Here is a 27,285-nt window from a genome sequence, read left to right as displayed (position 1 = left end):
TATATATCGTATTTACCATGCAGAATAAGCAAAATACAAGAATACACATGCCCATGTCCGGAAATGGCATATCATACGCTACTACGGCCAGCTTTCCTATTATGAACTGTTTCTTCGTATACTTCTGAGTAGGTCTTAATAGAAAAGCTCTCCTAGCTGCGTACGATGATATTTCTGGCCATTGATTCCTATGCAATATCAATAGTGATATTTTGCCCTAAATCCCATAGAAGTTTGTTGCAACACTTAAGTGATCTCCTGCTACATATAAAACGCTCTTAAATTTGTATATTTCGACCAAAAATAGACTATAAATGTCATTTTAAAAAAGTATGTTGCTTAAGAAGCAAATTGAATTTCGGATTTGAAATTCCTTCATCCGAATTAGGCAAGATTAAGTATTTGTATAAATGCAATAAAAATGTAATTATTAAATTTTGAATAGTAGGATAGAATCATTTGTTACATCATTTTAAACCAAATAATTTTAAAGGATAGTTTTGGAGAATTGTTTCGGAAATTTTTTCTTCAAATTTCGTATTTTGTCACCTAGATCTTTACAGTTTGAAATTATATATAAATGCCTCTTTAGCACTCAAAAGTATTTTGCATTGCTGTTTCTGTAGTGGTGGAAAAAAAACGATCAAAATGATTTATCATCACCCATCTACAAAAATAATAGCACATCAGAAAATGTACGGAATAATAGTTACATTTCGAATTTTTTTTTTTAAAGAAAACTTAAGCCTAAAATGAGCAGCATATTTTTATTAAATTAATATATTTTTTCAAGCCATAAACAAATTATTGTTCGTTAGAAACTCTAAAAATTTTCGAAAATTTTCCGCATTTAAAGTTTTATAAGCATTTAAATGTGATTTATTTGTTTTTGTGCAAAGTGCAAGACATCAAAAATATTTTGAAATGTAAATAAATATTCTGCTTTTCAAATATTAAGACCTTCTTCGAAGAAACTGTGGGACACGTTGCATTTATTTCAATTCATTTCTTTATTTAAGAATTTTTAACTGTAAAAACTATATGCTTGTTCGAATAAATTGAATTTACGAAACAAACGTCAACCTACTTAAACGAATATATATGTGACAGCCAGCGAAACTAAAATGAAATGTCCCGTGTCACTTAAATTGTTTTCTCTGTTTCGAATCAAGTAAGTTTTTTTTTCTGTTCCAAGCCATTTAGAAAAGATACAAAAAAAAACTTTGTGAAAAAAATAATCAAGTTATAATCATCAGAGTCACGGTATTTTTCAGATTATATTAGAAGATTAGGCTATTTATTTTAATTTCTAACTTTGAGGAAGGATAGGACAATGTGCAGATAATGTATTTAAAATTTTCCATCCACTTTTAATTGGCTTAGTTCAGTCTTCACCTTCGTTTTTTTTTCCAATTCTGATTTTTTTTTTGTGATATAGATATATATTTGGTCTTGGGCATTGTAAGCTACTTTTTTTTCAAATTGATCTAGAAAAATTTCCTCACTGAAAAACACTACATTTTCCAGATGATAGGATATTTCTTGCACAAGTAATGAAATATTCCAGAAAAATGTGTAGAAACTACGTGAAAGCAAATCTGAGAAAAAGCGTGATGTAATAATGTCCCTTTTGGAAAAAGTGTGACTTAACACTATAATGTCACAAACGCTTCATGTATTTAGGACTCCAAATATGGAAAATATTATAAATTCCCTTATTAACAGGAATTCTAAAAATTTATGGCGATGACGATATTTAAAAAAAAATTCGATATTATTAATGAAGCAGAAAATTACGATAAATAACGTAAATTACTGATACAAAATTTAACTACGCATAAATTTGAAAGAATTGGCAGCAATTCTATCTTTTTGATAAAACATCTGGTTCTTAATTGGATACCTGTAAGTGACGTAGTATGTCTATCCTGCTTGGTTGCTGAAATGTGACATTTGTTTACGTTAAAAACTGTACTTTCCATTCTATTTTGAGTAAGTCAAGTCCGTCAAGCATCAATTCTCTTGAGTGACACATTCTATATTCTTTCACAAATATTTCAGTTCTTTTGCTATGTATATCTAACATAACACAGAGACAGGCACGAAATAATGTAGAACATAAGCAAACTTATTATGCATCGAAGTTGCCAAGTCAGCAACGGAAGTTGCCAGGTTTTGCACACAAAACAAAAATATATCACGGTTACAATAAAATACGTAAACAAATAATAAATTTAAGTTGAGTAAAAAAAGTAGAAGATAAAAAATTGTATTTCAATAAATTTCGATGTACGATACGGTGCTGTATTTAATTAATTTCACATTAATTAATATTCTTATTTATGTGGGGAAATTTCGCTCAACTTCACCAAGCCATTTTGCTTATAAACGATCAGCTGGGGCTAACGTCATAGATCACATGTGTCGGTATCCGTGATCATCTTCTTGAAGTGCAAGTACTCAATTATAACGTTTTATTTAAATCTTCGTTTTTACTATTTGTATAGTTAAAACTAATTTTCAAGCAACTTAGTAAGTTCATTAGAGATTTGTCATTGTTTAAATATCGTTATTATTATAAAGAAACGTGCATTATTGCTGTAACTTTTACTTTATTGTTAAAATGTAATAAAATTATCAATAATTTCCTACATTTAAGAATGTAAATTTCAATATTTTATTGTATTTCAGCAATAAAAATTTAAATATTTTCTTTAAATGAAGGATTTGAAATTTTACTTTTTTCTGCCTTTTAATTAAGGAAAATTTCAAAATTTTTTTGGTATTTAAGTAAAAAAAAAAAAATTCAATATTTTCAAGTATTTTAAGCAACAAAATTTTAATTTTTCCAATATATAAATAAAGAAATTTAAAGTATTAAAATTATTGAAATTTCAAAATTTTCCTTTATCTGTTAACGTTTACCTATTTCAACTACTTTACCTATTTTAGTTTTCCTATTTTCGGTTTTTAAAATAAATTAGGCAATAAAAATTTAAATTTTTCTATCAACTTCCCTTAAATTTTGTTAACTATACTACAAAGAACATCATAATTAATAATCTTAATTATTCACTAAAGGATGAAACTAAGCAAATACATATGACATAATATCAATAAGAATACTAATTCGTAATTTTTAGTTGTATGCAATAAATATTATCTAATTTCCGTATTTCATCGAATACTAAACTCCAACACGAATGACAAAACTGTATTGCCACGGAACAAGTTTTCAGAATGCTCCCTATATAATATCGGAACACATAAAATCATTAAAAATTCATAACAATCAGAACGCCAATCTAAGGAAACAACCAGTAGCTCTTGGAACAAACACACTATGCAATTCTGAAGCACGATTCGAACAAATTATCTTCCTTCAAGTCAAAGATAATGATGCAGCCGAAGTTCCGGTATTTAACTTTAACATACCGTTCACTCACATGAGAGAGAAAACTATCTTGTTTGTTGAGAAAGATCCAACTAACATAGTGGAGATTTAAGATCTCCTTCTTGGCGAGCGCGTAAGGAAATTCGGAAGGCCAAACAGACGAATCCAGTGGGGATCTCAATCTTGTGTGTCAACAAAAGATCCCCTTCCCGTGGAACTTAATCAAGCGAGTTCAAACTTAATGCTGTGTCAACAACAGGCTACGTCAGATCTTTCAGTAAAATGATTTCCATTAGATTCCTTCCATAAATTAACGTCCACAACCGAAACCTTGGCGATATATCTTCAGGCTTATGGATAGCATTTATGCTGCCTATAACTTTTCTGGAAGAAAGAATAAGTAGGGTTCGTAGGGTTTATAGTATTTGAGGGAATTTGGAAGGTTGAAGAGATTAGTCCATTAGATTTTAGTATAAGGAAAAGCTTATCTAATTGCTTGCATAATGAGCTTATCTCTAATTCACTTGCAAAGTTGAACTAGTTTTCATGATTATAATAAGAGTGTCTTTAAAGTATTTACATTATCAACGATTTATTTGGAATTTAAGTTATGAAATTAATGGAATTGTAGCTTAATATTTCTTAAATGTAGAAATAAATTCATTATAATTTTGATGTTTAAATAGCGTGAATACTGTTCTGAATTTGTGAATTACCTTCTTCAACTTAGAACTTTTAATGTTATGTTATGTTATGTTATGTTATGTTATGTTATGTTATGTTATGTTATGTTATGAAACGTAAGCAAAGATTTCCCTAATATAACGATTGAGCAATATTACTTTAAAAGTATGAACAGAATAAATTTTGAGTACTTCGATTATCGTATTGAACACAGAGTTTTTATTCTTACAGAATTTTAAAATATATAGATTTTTTAAATCAAGTATACTGAGATCCGTTCAGAAATAATAAAAAATATGCTTTAATTGATATGAATTTGATATTATCACTCTTACCGAGAAATGTAAATATTTGTCGTTATCAGTTTCTATAACTTTCACTTCTGATTTCATTTTTTAAAAAATATTAAATAAGATTTTCTTGGTAGCAATTTTCGATCAGATAAAAAATTCAAATCGTAAGAAATTTAATCTTTAAAAAGTTCATCGTTGTTTTCGTAGACATTTTTTACATTAGATTGTTTCATTTTCGTTATTTTACGACTGATAGTGCCGGTACTTTACACCGTAATGTGATCAATAATTTTTTTATATGTAGTTAATCAAACAGCTTAGAAAAACTAATTCATGAAATATTAAGTAACATCTCTATTAACTTACTCGATAAACTTTAAAAGATGTTCGATGGCTTGTTATAACTTATAGTAATCAAACAATTTAAACTTGAAAAGTAAAGTTTTCAGCCAAGGGAACCAAGCGTGAAGGCTAGTTGGTAGGATCGCTGTTTTCGTAGACATTTTTCTACATTAGATTGTTCTATTTTCGTTATTTTACGACTGATAGTGTCGGTACTTTACACCGTAATGTGAACCGGAATCTTTTAAAATGCAGTTGATCAAACACCTTAGAAGAACCTAACTCATAAAATATTTAGTAACATCTCTATTAATTCACTCGATAAACTTTAAAAGATGTTTGATGGCTTGTTGTAACTAATCGTAATCAACAATTTAAACTTGAAAAGTAAAGTTTTCAGCCAAGTGAACCAAGCGTGAAGGCTAGTTGGTAGGATCGTTGTTTTCGTAGACATTTTTTTACATTAGTTTTCGCTATTTTACGATTGATAGTGCCGGTACTATACACCGTAATGTGAACCAGAATCTTTTAAAATGAGTTGACCAAACACCTTAGAAAAACTAATTCATAAAATATTACGTAACATCTCTATTAACTTACTCGATAAACTTTAAAAGATGCTCGATGGCTTGTTGTAACTTATCGTAATCAAACAGTTTAAACTTGAAAAGTAAAGTTTTCAGCCAAGGGAACCAAGCGTGAAGACTAGTTGGTCTGAAGAAGCGTATCAATTCAGTTATGGACGTGTCCAAATGAATACGCATTGGATCGTGATAATCCAGCCTTCTTCCAAATACTAAAGCAGAAATGTTATTGGATGTACTTGGAGCCAGGTAACGTCGAACATTAGCAGGCTTACCCTGAAATTCTTCAAGCTCATCTAATAAGTGTGCAACTTCTTCCTGCAATAGAATAATATATCATTAAAAAATATAATGCACCCAGAAACCGTTTCAAGTTTTTATAACATTATATTTTTAATGTCCTGTGTGTAAGTATGCTACATTTATGGTGACTGGGAACCAACTCCTTTGTATTTAGGATAAATTGCAATATTTAAATTAGATCGCTTGAAGTTTTTTTAAAAATAGAATGATTTGTATTGAATGCAAAGCTTTATGGTTTCAGAAAAAATAAGAGTCAGTTTGGTGTAGAAAGAAATTTATAAAAATGCCTCTAGAACTTTATTTATTAAACGTTCGGACATTGTATAAAAAGGTTGGACACAGATTTATTGCCAGTATTAAATTATTTTCAAGAGTTACCGTTCATAGAATGTTTTACCCTAAAAAGCGGGAAAAGGTATAGAGGGAAGCCTAGTTAAAAATATTTCTCATGATGAAACTTATTATAGTGCCAATTTAATAGTGCCGTGATACCAATATGAATCTAATGAGCATACAAAATAATTGATTACATGCACTATAAAAAAATTTGATCAGTCTACAGAAAAAAACTGGCAACTGGTCTACCAGTGTAAAACCTTTTATTTCACAGATAAATACTGTTATTCAAAAGTGAATGCCTGTTAAACATATAAATAATGTTATTTTAATAAAGAAACTGTGTTATTTTAATAAAAACACTCTACAAAATAGCTATATCAGAACTGTTGAAGATGTAAAGCTAGAGCAGAATTCACACGACCTGTCATCGTCAGGATTCAAACCTATGTCAAATCATTGGAAGAGGAGAGCTTTGTCCTCTGGACCACTGCATTTCTAGTGTTTGGTAGTAAAGAAAATTCTTAAACTGTTTTTATAATCCAAGTATTTCTTTTCGATGTAATATTTTAGTGTAAATACGTTCAAAACTATAGGAGCAAGCCCTTATAAATTATGGTCAAATGTATTTATCTTTAAACAGTTTTTGCTGTAAAAAATATGTGTTTTTTTCTGTAAAATTTAGTTATTTTTTTCACTGTGATACTGTAGTTCAACTTGAAAATAAACGCTGCTGAACTTAACACTTTATTAAGGTTTTAGTACATTTTTACAACCGTGGGATCCAAATTACAATTACGTGGTTGACCAACCAGCCGATTTTCTTGAGAATCTGCAGAAAATAGCATTTGCTCCTTCTGTAAGTAGCATGTTATATTTAGCTTTCAAATTTTACATTGCTTATAAAATATAATTGTATGAATTTTTTTTACTCAAATAGAGTGTTATGTGTTTCTTTTATAAAAGAATAAAATTTCAAATTGAGAAAAGCAACGATTCATCATCGATTGCACATCTCTTGGAAAGTTTGCCTAATTTTCAATTTCTGTTTCGGTTGTCAAGTAAAATAACCCATAGTAATACTTTCTTATCGTTAATGGTTCAATAAACGGATTAAATAAACTGCGAAACTTCGCAACTGATTTTAGCACAGCTCTTAAATAAAATATAAATACAGACTTTCTCTTTACATTGTCATTAACTAACAACAACCTCCAAGAGATTACCCAATTTTATAATTCTGTATCTTTTGAATTAAGAAACACTGGAAACATTTTCAATATTTGATATTTTTCAAATTTGGATTTGTTGAATCGGGTGTATACTAACACCTCCTTACATGTCTACTTATTCTGTAATCATTTCCAATACTTCAATACAAATATATGCTTTTTGAAAAAAAACAATTTTAATAACTGAGTATCTTTGGAATCATTTTTAAATATTCAAACAAAATTTTGGTAGCCTCATAAATGTGCCACGTTAGAACTTTTTAGTTTAACAAACTGTTCTACCAAAAAAAATATGAAACTTCAAAATTGTTTAACACAGTTCTTATAAAAAATAAGAATCAGGACTATATATCTACATTGCCATTAAGGGAAAATATCTATTTTATTAGTCATCAATTTATTATAAGCCTTTATTCATTATGAGCTATTCCACTTACGAGAAATTGGAAACATTTTTACGGGTTAAATTTGAATACTCGAATACTTTTCTAACACTCTTTCCAGAAGAACTGCCAAACGATCATATTCGCCAATTCCTTTATTACAGAAATTTCCTTACATTTCTTTTTTATTCTGTAATCAATAATACGACTAATACTTAAGTATAAATCTAGATAATTTTTAAGAAAACGATTCTAATAATTGAGCATCTTATGTATCGTTTCTTTAATTTTCTAATTCAGCTTTTGGTTATCAAATGAAATAAGCTACTTTAAAAGTTTTTTCGTGTTACAAATTATTCTACGACAAAAAAATATAAACTGTAAGCCTTCAAAGATAATTTCAGCATAGTTCATATAGAAAATATAAATACAGATTTTATATCTTCATTGACATTAAGTGACAGCATACTCTAAGTGAAAATACCTATTCTATTAGTTACTCATTTATTATAAATCTATATCTTTTCTTTATCTGTCAAATTCCTCTTTTCTATTGGGTATTCCATTTATGAGAAGCTGGGAACATTTTCAATACTCAGCACTTGTCAAATTTTGATACGCCGAATCCCCTTTTCCGACACTCTTTCACTCAGAACTGCCAAACGATCATACTCGGCGAATTCTTTTTTACTAACATTTCATTACGTCTCTATTTATTCTGTAATCGTAATCGAACTAGACGACAGCTTCTCAGTTACGGTGCCGAGCAAATGCCGAGAAAGAAATAAAAAAGTTACTATGAGAAGCAGTCTGAGGAGTCTTTATCCATTAATTATTTCTTGCCGGAGTTTTCGATTTTCCGATAAATATGTTCCGGCCGCGTCTAAAGAACAATTTGTGGTGCTAATGGAGAAGTAGGAGAAAAGCAGACGATATTCGTGAAGTTGGTGATATTAATAATCCATGTCATTTGACGATTGATGGAATTAAAGAACAGCATATTGCGATAGCATATATCGAATATATGTACCATGCATTTTTCTTTACTGATGGTGATCTCTAAAATTACACCTGACAAAAATGATAAATTACTCTTTAAATATAAATAATTGTTTTAAATTTACGTTATGCCGCACTTACAATGGATGTATTGAGAACTTTCAAATGTTTAAGAAAACTCTATATTTTCTCCGTAGCTTAAAAATAAATAAATTTTATGTATACGTTTTTTTACTTGCTCAATAAAATTTAATAAGTAGGAATTATAATACGATGAGTGACAGTATAATGTTTATTATGTTATTATTCGAGTTGAACAGCTAGTGCACAAAGTGGATATTCACTTCTGTAGAAGATTTCTTTTATTGATAATGAATGTTTCACAAAAACTTTAAAGAATAGAAAAATCCTCATTTTCGCTTTCTATTAGGTATATACTAAAAATAATTCACTAACTTGCTGGAAACTTAATTCTTCATTCAAACAGTATTTTGATCTACGTTATTAAATTCAAAAATGATACTTTAAGGAAGAAACAAAAATCCTTATTGTTTTTTTAAGAAAACTGTCACATTTATTGACCGTGCTTCTATCCCAGGGGGGGGGGACATGAAGCTCACTCAACTGCAGATTAATGGGTACCAGCTACTTTGGAAAGTAAAGGCGACCAGTGAGTAATATTAACTAAATTGCAACAGCAGTGCAGTTGGTCTCTAATTTGTGGTTCCCTAACTTCCATAGCGATTCTTTGCGTTTTTGTTTGACATTTTGGGGAGTAAAATGAAAGGAATAAACTAACTAACTGATTTGAAAAATTCGACTATGGTTTTTTAACTATGGTTTTAACTATATAACTAATTCAAAGATAATATTTATCCATAACAATTTGTGTATTTTTTTGCATTGACGTACATTTTTATTTTTATTTTAAAGACGAATATATGTCAACATTAAGAACGTAACAATGTCTTTTGAACCTTTTACAAGCAGGCAGGAGATAAGTGCTCGGGATCGCATCTAGAAGGCCCTAGCCTGAAAACTATAAATCCAAAGCTACCCATGTTTGAGATCGATAAGACTTTTGTTTGCGCGACTCCATTCGAGTCTGAAATTTTATTATGTTAGATAAAGATGAAAGTACACGAAAAAAATGGCCAACTAAAAAAATTTATTAACATTGCATGTTTACGAATCAAGATTTATAATATTTCTTAATTTTTTACACCTAAAAATTTTTAATTCCTTTTTAACAATCAAATCTATATTTGTAAATTTGTTTAGTTTAAAAAATAGCATGATATCAGCGATCATTAAACATTAAGCTATCAATTAAAAAATCAAGAATAATGACATTTAAGTAATAGAATTATAATACTAATTAATAATAATGTTATAATAATTTCTATTTTTTTTCTTTCTTTGTCACAAAATTCTCCTTTCTGGCCACTGTGAAAATATCAATTAGGAAATATTTGGTGTCAAGTGTTATCTTTTTAACTATTTTGGTTTGTCAAATAAAGTCTGCAACTGGATGTTCCATATTTATAAACCTTAATGCATATTTTTATAACTTAAAATCCTCAAATTATTCACATCGGGTGCTGTAAATTGATATTTAAGATATAAATAAGAAATTTAATCAAATTTTGATGAATTATTATCAAGACTGATCGGAGCAAAATTTTATGTTAAAACCATCAAAATCGTTTTTTTTTTTTTTTTTTTTTNTTTTTTTTTTTTTTTTTTTTTTTTTTTTTTTTTTTTTTTTTTTTTTGCTGAAGACAGCTCCTAATAAAAAGTAAGCACTTTTCAGTCCCATGTAACAAAAAAAAATATTTTTCCTGATTTTAATTTCACTTTCGCTCTAATCGACTTCAATAAGGAGATATAACCAGACAATATCACTAACCAGAGTTTGATAATTTTTTTTTAGTTTTTGTTTATAAGTTGGGGATAATTTTTAAGATTAGACTACGTAAATAAAATAACTTGATAAAATAATGATAAAATAACTTGATGTAAGAAAATCCAAACGAGAGAAATAAGTCTTAGATTTCATACAATAATGTAAGAAATTCATTTTGTTCGGTCCATGTAATGTATGAATTAACTACAATTAACTTGATGACAATGTAATAAAACATAAACAAGCTTTAAAGCAATGATTAATTTATTTTAGATCCTTTCAGTCATTAATGTAAAAAAGCAAACATCTTAAAACTTCATCTATTACACAGATCATTTAAATAATAATATGAAGAAATTCTTCGTAACAGAAAATAGAACGATAAATATTATTAATTATCGTTTTATTTTCTGTTATTTCTGCAAACGAAAAAATAAAAACCATTTTTCTTTTAAGAAGCTCGGAATAGTTTAAAAAATGGTTATTCTAAAGAAATAATTTTGAGTAAAAATGAGCAAATGAATCTTTATGATAAATGATACAACGATTTTCTTGGTGAAATATGATTTCTTATGAAACATAATCTTCCAAAGATCATCAATTATGCCTCATAGTGTAAGTTTTGGTGCACATATTATATTTGAATTATTCCTTTGTTTTCTGTTTTGTGAAGGTATTGATAGCATAAAGCATCCCCACTTTCTATATTTTTAGCTGGAGAATTTCTTTAGAAACGATAAAGCAATATATTAACGTGGAAGTTTTAGGATTCTTCGCAGTTTATACGGAGCTAACGTCATTTGAGCTGCGATGATTAATCACCATGACAGATAAAGGTGTTTTATTAGTGTTACCATGCTCGAATAAATTTAAACTTTGTTACTTTTAATGAATAAATTGCGTCAAGTTTTGCTCGTACTGTAAATTTCTTGTTTATTTAAGAGTATAACTAATTGTGACTCTCGATTAAATAATGTAATTCTCATAAAATCTGATTTTTAGAATAGTATTAAATTTAAAATACCATGCTCGCTATATGAAATATTGTCTGTTTATTGTAATATTGTAATACTGTGTTTATTGTATTATTGTATTGTATATAAACTATTGTATTGTATATTGTATATGAACTAAACATCCTGATTGTCAATTTGAAGGAAGAAATTTAAAATATTTACTTAAAAAGAGGTTATTTCCAGAAAAGTATGCCATTTACTATCGCTTACGTCGACGAATTATATATTCAAAACTCTAATTTTACTTTATATTTTAACTAAATTAAATTTAAAAAATGTGTTATTAAAATTTTATTCAATAGATTATGGATATATCTTGTAATATAAAATTGCTCTTATGCTCGATTTTATGGATTTCTAAAATCAGAAATAATCATTTAAAACCAATCATTTATCTTTATTATGATCATAAACATCATCATATTAACCTATCATTGAATTAAATTTTAAAAACGCAAAAAAAACTTAAGTATTGCTTATTAGTATGCATTATTATGAAAATACACAATATAACTCTCAAAATAATGTATAGAGCACCAAAAGAAACTGACTATCCTGAATAACTTTAGATCTAATGATCGGATTTTCACATTCTAGAGCTCAATCCTAATGGTTTAAGAGGATGACCTCAAATATGCTAATTAGTTGGCATATACGATATTTTAAATCATGAAATTGGACATTAAATTGCACTTTCGCAGAATAAACATCTTTTTTTAAATGATTTTGATTTTCTTACCCCAAAAATGTAGAGGATAGCCGCAATCTGGGAAAGATTAAGATTTCAGATTTTTTATTATTTTATTTAATAATGGCCGATAAATGCTTGAATTGTAAGGCAATGCAATTTTAGAACCATTTTTCTAAAATATGATTTTACATGGCAAAATGTCAAATTTGAACGAACTGATTCCAATAGTTTCTGAAAAATTGAATTTTAATAATACAACTTTTCAAAAATTCAATTTCTCTAGAACTATTCACCAGATCCTCGTATTGACGAGAACAGAAAAAGTATCTCACAACACTTGATAACATTTCTATTTAAATTATTTCTTACTTAACATTTAGCCAACGCTTAGTCAAATGAATTCTGTTAAATAGATTCCATTGTCAATTAATGAAATTTTCTAAATCCATCAAAATTGATGGTTAAATAAGTCAGATTTGCTTTAAAGAAATTAAAATCAAAGTGTTTGTCAAATTGTGTACCAACTGTGATATTTCCTCTTGCAGCAAATAGTTAAAAATAGTATGTAATATAAGAAATCAATTTCGTAAATAGCTTATGTATAACATGAGTTTCTGAGATTCGAATAATCATGGTATTTATGCTGTCTTAAACCAAGTACCATAACTTATTGCTATTTAAATAAAAGCGTTAAAAAAAACTATATATTTCTAAATTCAAGCACAAGCACCCACTACATGAAACAAATTTTTTAAATTCAAAGAAAATTATTTCAATCAAGAATATATTTAATTCTTCTAAATAAAATTGCATCACTAAAACATGCATATCTGATTACATGTAAAGATCGTTATAATAAAGTGGAAAAGTCTATTATGTAAATCCGAAAATTACACTCAAATTTTCGTGCTTAGAAATACTGAATTTTTAAATAGTTTAACGATATTGTCGACTGTAAGTACGGAACATTTCCTCCAAGAATATTTTAAATGACACTGATTCTTTAGGTGAAAAAATACGCTTTTCAAGCAATTTTTTGATATTCTAATACTGATTTCAGCAAATTCATAAAAATATTAACTAACAGGTCCTTTAACTAAACTCTGAATTTTAGTAAAGCAAAACTTACTTTAATATGTACTTCCATACGAGTTTTTCCAAATCCAAGATCCCTCATAACGTGCAATGCGAAACGTTTTTGTTCCTGCCATACGATTCCATTACTAACACTAAAACCTGAAAAAAAAATAGAATTAACACAGTTCTTCAATATCAAAACAATGAGCATGTTTAGTATTAGTTTGTAATAAAATACATACTGAACGGAGAAAACAAAATTTAGTAAGAGAACCGTGTGGTACTGTAATTTCATGTAAGAAAAACCTAATAATGGTAAAATCAAAATAAAATAAAAAGACAGTAAAATGGGTTTTAAAAATGTTGCACTTAGAGTGTCACGATTTTTTACCATAATTTGATTCGCAATGTTTCACATAGCATAATTTGTTGGATGTCAAAAAGCAAAGATGCATTTTTATTGAACTCAGTTTCAGGAAAGTACATTTGATAAAATTGCGAATTGTCATCATTAATAACATAGTTAGATAGCAATATTAAATTCTCAAGAAAAATAATTTTAGAAACTATAGAAAGTTATTAAGTTAAAAATAAAAAGTTAAATTTTTTTCTTCAAATTTATCTGAACTAACTAGCATTAAAAATACACAAATATTAATGATTCTTCANGATGTGGCAGAAGTCGAATTCTTGGCTATAGATGGCGCCACTGAAAAACAAGAATCGCACCCTCTGCCTTAACTTTGCTCGCTTTCACCAAGCAGGATTTCCCGTGTGGCAAGTGGCATTAGAACCAACCAACCAACATTTGATACAGTTGTGAATTGTCATCATTAATAACATAGTTAGATAGCAATATAAATTCTCAAAAAAAATAATTTTAGAAACTATAGAAAGTTATTAAGTTAAAAATAAAAAGTTACATTTTTTTCTTCAAATTTATCTGAACTAACTAGCATTAAAAATACACAAATATTAATGATTCTTCACTGAATTTTTAGAACGAATTCCTAACTGTTTTATATAAAGTTTAAATATAGTATTATTAAACAAGTTAATCTGTAGAGAAATTTTTGAAATGCTATTATAGATGCTATTATAAACAGTATTTAGGAATGTTAATTTCATCACTGTAAACTGATAAAAACAGAACCTATTTTTCAAAAAAAAAAAAATAAGCACTGATGAGTTTTTGATGACTACAAATAATAAAAAATAAACTTAATTTATTTATCGAATCAAATACATTCTACTGAACTAGACGTTTTCTGTAGAATTTCAAGTTAAATTAAGCATTAAATTTTATAATAAGATAATTATTTTTATGTAATCTGTAATACAGTATTTTAGATATTTTTGAGAGTTCTTTTAATCGCTTTTTTTGTTGAATACTTTAGACGCTTTAAAAAATTACAACTTTAAACTTTTTTTAAATGAAACAAATGTGTTTTAGTTTGTATTTTAGAAAAAAACTCCTGAAAGAAAATCCCTGAAGTCATATGCAACTAATTTATCTTCAGAAACTTGCATTCAGAATTGCCAATGAAAAAACGCAGCTTTAACATCACATGTTATGCATAAAAAATCTGCTAATTTCATTAAGAAAATAACTTCAAGTTTATTACCACTGTTTATTCATTTATTTAAAAAAAATCACTTTTTGAAATAATTTAAACAGTTTGTATCTTAAATTTTAGTGAACCAAACGCAAAATGACCCAACGCTTATTGTATTAAAATTGTTTCCAGTATCATAAATGGTTACTGTGTAAAATTATTTAAAATTCTGTACAAAATTAGTAATAAAACTTTATATCGAAATCTTGTAAAGTTTTGTCACTAAATAATATGATTTCTACAAAAATAAATTTCTTTCAAATATATTTTATTAATTCTTTTAAATATATTTTATTAATTCTTTTAAATATATTTTATTAATTCCTTTAAATATGTTTTATTAATTCTTTTAAATATATTTAATTACTCCAGTTTAAAAACCATATTTAACTCCATTAACTGAAATTAATTCTTAATTAAAATTAAAATCCATTTATCTAGACTGTTACAAATTCCGGTTGAAATTACGGTATGAAATACTGACAATTTGGGTGCATCATCGATAAAACAAATTTTACGGTAAAATCCATTTTTACCATAACATATACGGTAATTTTTGCAGTAATATTTATTTAATTGGAGTGTTTCGGATATTTACGGTAATTATTACTGTAAAAATTACAATGTATGAGATTTGTTTTGTTCTGCCTGCAGATCTTTGCCTTTATCAGTACTTCGGAGAAAATTGTTTTTAACTATTTTTAATAGTGTATAACGTCCTGTTTGGGAGGTTTAAATATTTTCAGTATTCGGTACTATTAAATTCCGATGAAGTAACAAAGATTTTTAACAAAGAACCTTTTTCTCTGCATCTTTAAGAAATAATTATCATTTAATATTCGTTCCGGAATTTAAATTTCTCTCAACTATACTTTTTAACGTAATTTGATCCGGAATTCTTTAAAGTGTACAAAGCTCTTAATATTATTCCTTTAGATTCAACTATTGTATAAAACCCAATAGAATCATACTTGTTGCCATTTAGACAGCAAATATTAGACAGGAGTAAACAGGAAATCAGTTTTAATCGAGCCAGTCATGTAGCATTAATTATGCATAAAAAGGAATGCGATTTCTTAAAAGCTAAGAGTTCACTAAAGCATATGTTTATGTTAGAAGATACTCTTGTTTCTGAAGTGCTAGTGATTAACGACAAAGGAATGCTTCTGCAACGATACTTAAGTATAGTTAAAGAAGCATTTGGAATAGTTAACAGAAAACAATTTATTCTCTAATGTTTTAAACTGATGTGTTTATCATGTACATAATATTAAACAAAAATAAAAATGCTATTCTGTTGGATATAAGAATTTTTTACCCGACTTCATATGGTCTTTTATTATCAGAAATGTTTTATAAATGCTGTTTATTTACTGACAAATTAGTGCAAAGAAATTTAATACGGTTTACAACATAAAATGTTGTTACGACTAAACGAACGGAGAAAAAATTTAGGTAAAAATTAGCGTACCGAATGGTAATGACATTTCTGGTAAAACAAACAATTCTGGTAATAAAAACCTAAATAAGCTGTATTTGAACTATTCATTTTGTAATTTGCCCCTTCATATGGTAATGGTTTACCAGAAATTCTAGTTTTCAAAATTAAAGCTTTTATTACCAAACATTTAGCAAAAATTACAAAACTGAAAAATACATTTAACGGAATAAATTATTTTTATACCATACTAAGGTATCATGCAAAAATTACTAAATTTTACCACAGTTACCAAACTTTATCGTAAAATCATATTTCATTGTTAACTTTACCAAAATTATCACCAAAACATGTCCGTAAGACGGCAAATTTTACTATATTCTGGTAAATTTTTACCATACTTTTTTCATAGTGCAACAAAACAAGTTATGTACAACAAACAGTGTTATGTACAACAAAAAAATGTCTTCAAAATGTCTTAGTTTATCAGGCAACGAAATTATTTTATTTATACACAATAATAATGTGATAAAACATTTAGTTATTTTGAAATGTGTATTAGAAATAAAATATTGTATCATTTTGATTCCTTTATCTCCTACTCTTAAACAGAATTCTTCCTTACTAATAATTAAATTTTCATTTTCTAGCAAAGAAAGAATTCTATTTCTGCTGCATTAACCTACGGAACATTATATGATCGTACTTTCATTAAAACAAGTCGGGTTCTGGAAAATATTTCGTTTTCATTTATTTATTGAAATGTGTTCTTTCGAGACTAGTTACAAAATTTGAAGAAAAAAAATTGAAGCTGTTAACATTTAAAGTTGAAGTTTTAGAGATATTTACAGCTGTAAAATTGAAAGATTGGCTACTAAATTCAGTAGAGCACATTTCAATGAAATAAATAAAACATATTCAAAAGCATCAATTAGTTAATTAACAAACACAAAAATTTTATTCATACCCCTAGTTTAACAAGGAATAAATAAAATTCCTTTAACTGAAGTGGAACTTTAAAGTAGCGAATTATATATAAATTTTTTTAGAAAACGTTTCCATAAATAACAGGGTATTAAAATAATTTTCTAATAAAAAAAAATTGAAACTTTTGTGTTAAATAAGTTTTGATACGATACTTCTTTCTCAAAAAAATATTTTAAAATGAATACCAATGAACCAATAGCTACGATTATATACTTGATCAGCATTCATATGAATAAAGCAAGATTCCAGGACATCAAGATAAGCTGATGTGGCTGAGGTGGAAATAATTTTAGTATATCCACGTTAAATGTGGTTGCATGTTATAATTCCAAGAAAAATCTTGTTTTTAGACATTTGTATGGCCTATAAATTCCTAAAACATATAAAAAATTTCACAAAATTAGGTGTTCATTAACAGGAAAATTTAGTGTTTATTTGCTGGTAAGAACTGTTTCTTCACTTGGTTATTTTGCTACTTATTTTGCTACCACCAAAAGAGTAATACAATATTATGTAAGTTCCCTAAAAAAATTACGTAATTCGATTTCAATAACAAATATGTTAACACTATTTGTTGACTCATTTAACAAAAATTACAAATTTTGAAATTATTGCGATTTTCTTACAGACAAACTAAACTTGAGTGTTCCTTCACTGGTTAGTTTACCCTATCGCAGTGTCCGATAAAAGCAAACTAGGACAAAATGCAATCCCATCCGCTATGGAGAAATGGAGCTAACAAGGAAACCGGGATTCATATGGAAGAAACAAGACTTCAGGGTTGAAGACTCGTGCAATGTTTGGGTGATAGATGAGACAATTTAAACTACGATTATATTTTAATGCAATTCCTTCCACTAATAATCATAAAAACAAAATAAAGATTTATCATATAAAAATTAAGAAACATGAGATTGTTAGTTTTAAAACCATAGAATGAAATAGAATAGAATAAAATAGATTTTTTATGAGGCCCATTTTTATCAATAAATTAAACGTGATAATGTATCAAATACTTTTTTTATTCCTTTAAAGATATGCTACAAGATTTACTTCGGGCATATTTTCAATTTCTTTTATATTTTTACAATATTATTTATTTTCCAAACGCTTGTTATATTTTTCAACATTTATTTTTGTTCAGTTTCAGATTCCAGTTTATCATCTTCATCATAAAGTAAGAAAAAGCTATTTCTGGCTTTCATGAGCCTAGGGCAAGTACAATTTTAAGGACCTTCGAAACCCTAAAGTTTAAAACTACTTATTTTCGCTTTTTCCTTGAGTGAAAATAAATACTTTGCGAAACTTGCGGTAAAAACCAGGCAATTTATTTTACCTGGTTTCTCCAATAAAAACTCTATATAAAACTCTAAACATTTTAACACATTTCAAAACTTATTTCTAGCATAGACATTTTGGTTTTCTTTCTTCACTTCTGATTTCTTCAATGATTAAATGGGGAAAAAGTCATGTAATCTTTAAATATAAATCTTTTCTAAAATTGACGCATTCGTAAATTTTAAAAAAATGCCCAACAATATTTTCCTTTTTAAAACATAATCTTAATCGTAATTTCCCGATAATTCTTATTCCACCCAGTGCACTTTTTTAATATTAATTTAATAATAGGTGAATATTAGTTTAATAACAATTTAAAACTGATATTTAAATAAAGATTTCACTAACAATTAACTAACAATTAACAATTAACTCTACAGTTTTTTAACCATTTACAACTAGCATAGTTTCAAAACCGCAAAAAAAAAGAAATTTAACTGGACTTTGGAGCTTATGGTTTTAATTAGTTCATCTGGTTGTTTAACTACCGTAAGATGGGGTAAATACTCTCATCCAATACAACATGCTATAGTTCTTGGACAACATGCACTGTTAGAAATTTCTCAGTAAATGCGGTTAAATAGCAATTTATTTCATTGTTATTTTACCATATTCAACCAAAACAGTCGATAATATTAAAAAAAGATGATATTCAAACTGTTAAGTGTGAGATAAAATGCTAATTGATTGTCTTTGCCTAATAAGGTTTAACAACCAGAATTCTATCCGTGCTACCTAGACCCAACATATTAAGCCATTTTGCTCCATGTAGCTCAATACATACTGTAACTGAGAGGATTAATCGGTCAACTTCATAACTGGATGAACAGGGGTTCTATTCCGAGTGTTGATACCACAATATGATCAATACATGAGAGATACCACATATCAATACACGTTGATCCCACAATATCAACTCAAGGTGACTTGGTGGCCCAGGGGATAGAGCGCTCACCTTCCAATGAGATGAACCGAGTTCGAATCCCAGGGATGGCTGATCGATACGAATTCCGAACCCGGCTCGCACCAACCACAGTGCTGACGCAAAATATCCTCAGTGTTAGATGCATCATAGACTAGAATTCCCTTGCCGTTAGGTTAACCGTGAGAGATTTTCGTAGTTTCCTCTCCGTATAACGCAAATGCAAGTTAGTTCTTTCAAAATGTCCTCCACGATGGCAAATGTTTGCCAATACTTGATCCAGCTGTTTCTTTGTCTTCTGTATTGGGTTCAAATTACAAGGCAACAATATTGAATTGGGCTCAATTGAATTGGGACAATATCAATATCAATGCATGAAAAGTTCAATGAGCTATTCATTATCAATACACGAAGAGTTCTAGTGCCCCGCGCAAGAGTTAAATCGGTGATTCTAGACCATTAAAATACGAAACTATCATTCACGCATAAATAGCGCAGTAGCCACATAGCTCATCTGTCAGCTTAAGTTTCGCTTCAACTGTTTGAGAACTATGCTAGATGTAAATGGCTGCAAAACCGTATAGTTTTGTATTTACAGTTTTCTTACCGCCCCAGTATTAAACGGTTTCAAAGTCGTAAAGGTGAAGAAATGTTTTTAACCATAAACTTTATGGTTAATCGGTTGGACAGACTGCTGCCGATTATTTTAACCGTAATTTTAGAATAAAAAATGTAACTACGTGCTAGATGATATTTTATCATTTTGAATATACTATCAATGTTTGGCACAGAAATTAATTAAAAATGTTTTGCAAAATTAAAACAGCTACTTGAATATAGTGCATAATATATGAATATATTGCATAAGTTCCGTATTCTGCTTGCTTTTGCTAAAGAAAGAGGAATATATATAAATTAATGATTGGTAGCGTATTTTATTTTTAAAAAAAATCAAAACACTTCTTGGGGAACAAAATGTTTTTCAGATATATTTTGTTCCCCTTCAAAACATATAATGACTAATTTTACCTTTTTGTTTTAAATTTAAATATAGTGTTTAAAAAGTTTTCTAGTATTTTACAAAGAGAAATTGAAAGTCTCAGAATCATTACGTATTCGAAATGGGCAGTACTTTGAACGCAAGAAACGTGATAGGGCCATGCTTATTTTCAGCATAGTAATCCCCACAAAGAAAATCAATCGCATCATTCCCACGTCAATAACTCCCCAGCTTAGATATCATAATTGATCCAATTCTATTAACAACCCACGATCCTTGGGGCCACGGAACCGTGAAATTCGAAACCCGAGCGCTAATGAAAAATCCATAGGCAAAATCTTCGCCAGTACCATAATTCTTATAAAGTAATAACGAGTATTTTAAACGCTTCACCACCTCTTTCAGCGATTAAGCTTCTTTTTTCCCGCCCAAAAAGCAAAAGATTGACAACGCAATAAAGTAAGCAGCATTCGATAACGATGACAAAATCATCCATAAATGACAGTTTGAGATAGGAAAATGTTTCTAAAAAAGGTTTTAAATCGATTATTGCCAAAGTTTTAGGTTCTGTTACATCCTCTTGGTGAGCGATTAACTATAAATCATTCTATCAAAGAATAAGATTATTTTTTTGGAAAGTGATTTCTTACAGCTGTGTCTTTAGCAAAACAGTTTGTCATTAGATAGGGCCATTGATAATTCGGATAATTGATGCACCATACGGCATAATTATAAGCTATCATTTTGCTCACTTTGTTTGTTCGATGCTTAAAGCAAAATACATACCTTCTCATTTATGTTTTTTAATAGCATTGATTATCCATAATTAACTTTAATGTAGTTAAAAAATTGCTAACAAACTGATTTATACACGCTTTATGAAAGATCGGTTATTAGTTTTAAAAATGTTCTTTGCTCATTTTATAATTAGCATTATTGAATCCCTCCTTTTTTTTATCTATACGCCAGCTTCAAAAAAATATTAATTATGTTTAAGTTTTGGGAAAGTAAACTCAAACAATAATTATTAACATAAATTAATTGAGTTTAGGATAAAAATTAAATAAATTTCGAAACTAAAAAGAAAAGAAAATTGATTTATTGATATGGTGGTAAACGCAAAAACTACTACTCTTAGAAAAATTGTATTGTTAGCGCATTATTTCGAAAGCATGAGATTAGCAGAATTTCTTAAAAATGAGATAGGAAATCCATCTACGTTCCTATAAGGAATTATAAATCTGAATCAATACATCTGTATCATGCAGTTTCGAAAAAAAATTGAGAAATGTTAAGACAATATTGCGAAGGAGTGATTGCGCTAGTTATCTTCAATTGACTAAAAATAGAGCCGTATCTTCAATTGATCCAAGGGGAAAACATATAGCAGTTAAAGAAGGATATTCGACACCAGTGATTGCAAAGAAAAATTGGTTGCAATCAATTGACAGTCTCGAAAGTGGTCCAATAAGAGCGAGAGTAGGTGATGTTTGGAGAAGGATCAATCGGTCTGAAAAAGGGTTAACACGAAATGTAATGATCGATATTTGAAACGGCAAGTGCTGCTGATTTAAAATTTGAATTTGAAAAGAAAATGTGCCTCATGTAACTCGGCCTGCATGCATATCGTCTCAGAAAAAAAAGCCTTCGGTAAAGGAAAATATAACGTAAAAGTGACAATCTTGGGCGAAAAAGCATTTCCCATAGACACAGTTGTACTCCGCACTTTTTTGAAGGAATCAAAATTCAATCTATATGGATCTGACGTAGTATATTCAGAGACGTATGTGAAGCATATCACACAAATTGCACCCTGAGCAATTTTGAAATTTCTGGCAAACCAAATGATCAAGAGGTACATATCACTCAAAAGTGTTGGACACAAAAAAGTATTAATGGCTGACTACTGTCAATGCATCAGTTTATAGCCAAATCTTGCAGAAATGTTTAGTTAATCCAGTTCTCCGGGCTCACTTTAAAAGATACAGAAAACTTCATTCTTCAACAAGACTCCGCTAGCTATCACACAGAAGAACCAGCATTGATGCCCTAACTGAATCTTGCACTATTTTATTATCTCAGTTGCAGGTTTTCAACTCTACAGTATTGCGAATACTATTAAAAAAGAAATGGTCTCCCTGTTACACATTTTAGGTGCAGGACGATATGAAAAAATTTATCATCAAGTTTTAGCCAGCCGAGAAATATCCTATATGTGAATTTTATTGTAAATTATTAACAAATATTGGGTATAAAAATTGCAGCCAGAAACCTGCAATTAAGAATAAGTTTCATGGTTGAACTGTCAGGATTTGGTTTCATAAAATTAACAAAAATTACATTCAGAATTTAATATCTTCTATGCGAGACAGCAGCAAGGCTGCCATATCGGCTCGTGTATTTTCCGCTAAACATTGAAAATATTTTTATAAGTGCGTATACTTTTAAGTACATGTAATGTGACAGCAGTCTGCTGCTTACTGAAATTTATATTAACTGCACAATTTGTCCCCCATCATTTCCCTCTTTTTTTCGGAGTAGTATTAAAGTGAAAATTACTTATTAATCGAAATAAAATTTGATGTAGATTTATTCTGCAATTTTTTTATCATGAAAATACTTGTGCTATCTTTAAACAAAACATATATTCGTGAAAAACAATATTTATATTACTTACGGTGTGGTGTTTTATTTTCCCTTTTTTGTTCTCTACTGTATTTTAGCTAAAATCTTAAATTTTTTTTCTATATATTAATCTATATGCAAATCGGTTATATTTAAATAGCCAATCATTTAGTTTTGCCCGTTAGTTATTATATCTGTAAAAATACAAGTGAAAAAGTAAATGGATGAAGGAAATATGCTATAAGAAGAAAGTTTTGAGATGGTTTACTCCATGAAATTGTTTTGAGTTGAAACAGTAAGAGTTATATGCTTCCATTCTATTAGCCTCTTCCGTTCTATTTAACCTCTTCCATTCTATTAGCCTCTTCCATGCATCAGTGCTCCTGTTAGTTTAAAGCTATGACTGATAGTATGTCTGCTAGTTAACCTCCTATAAATATACTGTTGTCGCATTCAAACAATGTCAACTCACAATTCCTCTGCAATAATAACTCAACTTTTTCCTTCAGACTAGTTTTTTTTTCTTTCAAGACGTTGCATACCTGCTTCTTTACGAGAAGATAAGAACAAAAGGAGGCATAATGTGGCGTTCTAAAAAAAACTCCTAATTTTATATTCAAATTCATGCTTTAGTCAGTTATAGAATTAAATTTTTTTTCTGTCAAGTCATTAAGCTAAGCATTTTAATATAGATGTGTTTCATTAAAAGCTCTTAATCGTTGATTCAGTTTCAAAACTGATGCTCTAAATTTACGTAGATGCCGTTTAAAAACTTGCTTACATCTGCTGCAAATCTGCCGTAATAAAGTCTGCAATCTGTTGTATAAATGTCCGATAAACATAGTTTGAAGAAACTTGACATTACTTGGAATCATATAATAATCTCGAAAGAACAGTGAACATAATTGGGCTTTGTGACACACTTTTTGGCTGTATGTGAAACTTAGTTTTGCGGAGGAACAATTACTAATAGCCCATTCAGATACAAAGGTTTCGAAAAGGGCGATGATTAGGTTGACTGTAGACTTAAGTGCTACTCCTAAAGTCTTCAAGCCGCTACTCCAATTCATAGCCGGTCGCTTACTCGGCGTAAATACTTTGTCCAGGTCAATAAACCTCACGCTATCTTCGACTGGCAAGCAAATGACCAAAGCTGCCGTTTTCCTTCGAATTTCTATAAACTCTGATTCATTTTACAAACGTATGTACTTTATGAATAAACTGGTTACAATGCTTTAATTCGATTTAGAGTTTTTTTTTAATAGTCCTTGAAACTGCTTGAAATGCTTGAAATTATGAAGCACGTATTATCTTAGTTTTTAAACTTGACTGCAAGATACCTTGCTTCAATCTGAATCAAAGTGGGGTTTAATTGAACATAAAACAATATATTCAGTCTTCTTAGAAAATATTTCTTCCAAACTTCGTTTAAGAAACAAGTTATAAACCGTATAAGGGTTATGAACCATATATATGCAAAAGGGTATAAAATGATTGAGTCTTCAGTTTCTCCTTAGACTAAACATAATCAAATAATCATTAACTCTTCCTAAAAACAGGAAAAGGATCTCTCGCCATAGGGATAAAACACCTCAGCAAGATTATCCCTCTTTATTATCCCTTTTCAGCCATTTTCGTGACACCATTTTCCCGCTAAAAGGGAAATTCGGCCGAATGCCTCTTTGGTGTCGTTGGTATGAAGTCAGCATTTCCCACCAAATCTAATGGTCATTAGGGAGCACTACGAATAGGGATTTGCCTGGAAGGGGTTAAAGTCACAGTCACATCAGAAATACGTTTCACGGGGTGCGAAAGGAAGGTCTGTCGAATCGGGGAATGATTAATTAGAAGGAATTTCGAAGCGACGACGCGTTAAATTGCTTAGTCCGTCTTTTTGTCGTTCTCCTAAAGTTGGGTGGGTCGAATTTGAGTGGGAGGTGGAATGGTTAAGAATAATTTGATCTCATGAAATGTGTAAAAGTGCCCCCCTGAGAATAGAACTAGGCCAATAGGAAGAGAGGAGGAACCACGTTGGATGGAGGGCAAAAGACTTTTCTATGATTTAAGAGTTGAGAAATAATGGGTTACTTTATTTTTTGGAGGTTTTTGCTGCCACTTCCATTTCGGCTCCTTTTGGCGAGAGATTTCATTTTTGACAGAGTGGAGATGGAAGAAGATGAAAAGATATGCTCATTTGAGCGGAAATGAAAATCATATATTTCGAGGAGAAGATCTTTTCAGGTTGATGGTTCAGAGAATTTATTGACAAGGAGGGGAAAGTAGTAACAAAATTGCTTATTTTGGTTATGTTTTTTTCTTCTTGCCCTTTTCTCAAGTGGTTCTTATAAAACAGTTTCTTTTTCTTTGTTACCCTGACAGCTTTTTATTTAACCAAAGGTTTTTATCCCAAAAGTATCTTTTCTACCTTTTTGCAGAAAAATGTTACAAGCTATACAATTTATAAAAATATTAATCATACACAAAATAAATAAATACAAGAAAACGCGAAGAAAGTTCTTTTTTTGCGGATATAATCGTGATGAAAAGATCATACTTTTTATTTTCCGGTTTTTTTTAAAAATTTCATCCCTTTTTTTTGTTTTTTTTAATAATCAGTTTTTTTTTCTTTGTTTTTTTTTTCTTTTTTTTTCATTATTATTTCTCCCCCCCCCCCATTTTTCATATGTCTATAATTTTCCTTTGTTTTATCTTCATTTCGAACTTTATGATGGAACTAACATGGAGAGAAAATCGCAAAAATCTCTAACGGTTAGCCCGATGGCAAGGGGATTTTAACCCATAATCTGGAAGGGGTGAGTATATTCTACGGTGGGGAGTTTATACCATAGGGATGAGTATATACCACTGAGTATATTCTGCGTCAACTTTGTGGTTGGTGCAAACCAGACGCAGAATTCGTATAAATCAGCATCCCCTGCGATTCGAATCTGGGTCACCTCATTGGGAGGCAGAGCTCTATACTCTGAGTCACCACCGCTCGCCCAAATCTATTTGTTTCTTGTGATTAAAAATATTTCTTTAGTTCGAGACGATAAGGTCAATTAACACGACATATAGTTGGCATCCATATTTTATATGACAGCTCTGGATGGGTCAAGGCCTTCTGTTGAAAATTCCACCTAGACGAATTATTCTATGACCTGCACTGCCAGGCTTTTATCCACATCTGATTCCGCAGAATAGTGCTATCGTTGTCTTTTTTAACCTTCTTCGTTTTGAACTCATGAGGGCTCTTTTTTTTCTTTTCTTTTCATGCATTCATTCCTCATTTGGACTCTTTTTTTTCTTTTCTTTTCATGCATTCATTCCTTTATTTCATCCCATTTCATTCTCTTAATTTTAATTTTGATGATATTGGGCCAAAAGATTATAGAAAAAGAAAATAAATATCTTTTCAGTATTTTTTGTAAATACTTTCTTAAAATTTGCTCAATATAGAATAAAAAATGCTTATCGAAAGCAATATTACGGCTGATTAATCCGGATTTGAATATTATTAACGACATCGATCATAATACTGTCATAAAATATCACCAGCAGTACACTATCATGTGACAACACATGACCATCTATTGAAGTCAAGCTAAACATGAGAATACTTCCTACATACTTGAAAAGCAACGAGGTTTGTGGGGCCAATTTGTCCCAATAATTACCTCCGAACATTCTTTGACTTCTGAGGCAGGGAAAAATTTGCAATATTACAGAGGTAAACATAAGCTAATCTTTTCCTAACAAAAGCGAAGTAGTGGTAAAAAAAATAGTTTCGCTCATCATTATACATTAGAAAATATTTAAATAAAAACAATCGATATGGTCGACAAGTGGCAATTCTGGCATCTTGCACTATATACTCAAATTGCATTGCCTAAAGGCTTGGTTTCTTAGGACAGGACGCCGTCAGCTGGAAATCAGCGCTAACCTCTGATTGGTTCATTTGTGAGTTTGATAGTATACGTCATCGAACGCTCATCTTGAACTACAATTGCCGTCCAACTCAACTGCAGTTGGATTACAACGTGACGTTAACCACAGAAGCAATGGCGGACAACATCCAACAGCACATTGAAATCAGCCAAGATTTTGACTTTGAGTGCA

The 27,285-nt window shown here is 29.5% G+C and overlaps 1 protein-coding gene across 1 annotated transcript in view; it reads right to left on the bottom strand.

Moving 5' to 3' along the window:
* The window catches only part of LOC107446930 (cytochrome P450 2J4), a 91,444-nt gene that overhangs the window by 25,279 nt on the left and 38,880 nt on the right, over positions 1 to 27,285 (bottom strand). The window contains exons 3-4 of the mRNA XM_016061714.4: positions 13,293 to 13,399; positions 5,314 to 5,615 (exon numbers count right to left, since the gene is read on the bottom strand). Of these exons, the coding sequence (XP_015917200.1) occupies positions 5,314 to 5,615; positions 13,293 to 13,399 (409 nt within the window). The remainder of the gene's footprint in view (positions 1 to 5,313; positions 5,616 to 13,292; positions 13,400 to 27,285) is intronic.

This window comes from Parasteatoda tepidariorum, chromosome 5 (genome assembly GCF_043381705.1).
Source record: "Parasteatoda tepidariorum isolate YZ-2023 chromosome 5, CAS_Ptep_4.0, whole genome shotgun sequence".
In the NCBI taxonomy this organism is placed as follows: Eukaryota; Metazoa; Arthropoda; class Arachnida; order Araneae; family Theridiidae; genus Parasteatoda; species Parasteatoda tepidariorum.
This window is presented reverse-complemented; position numbering and strand designations above follow the sequence as displayed.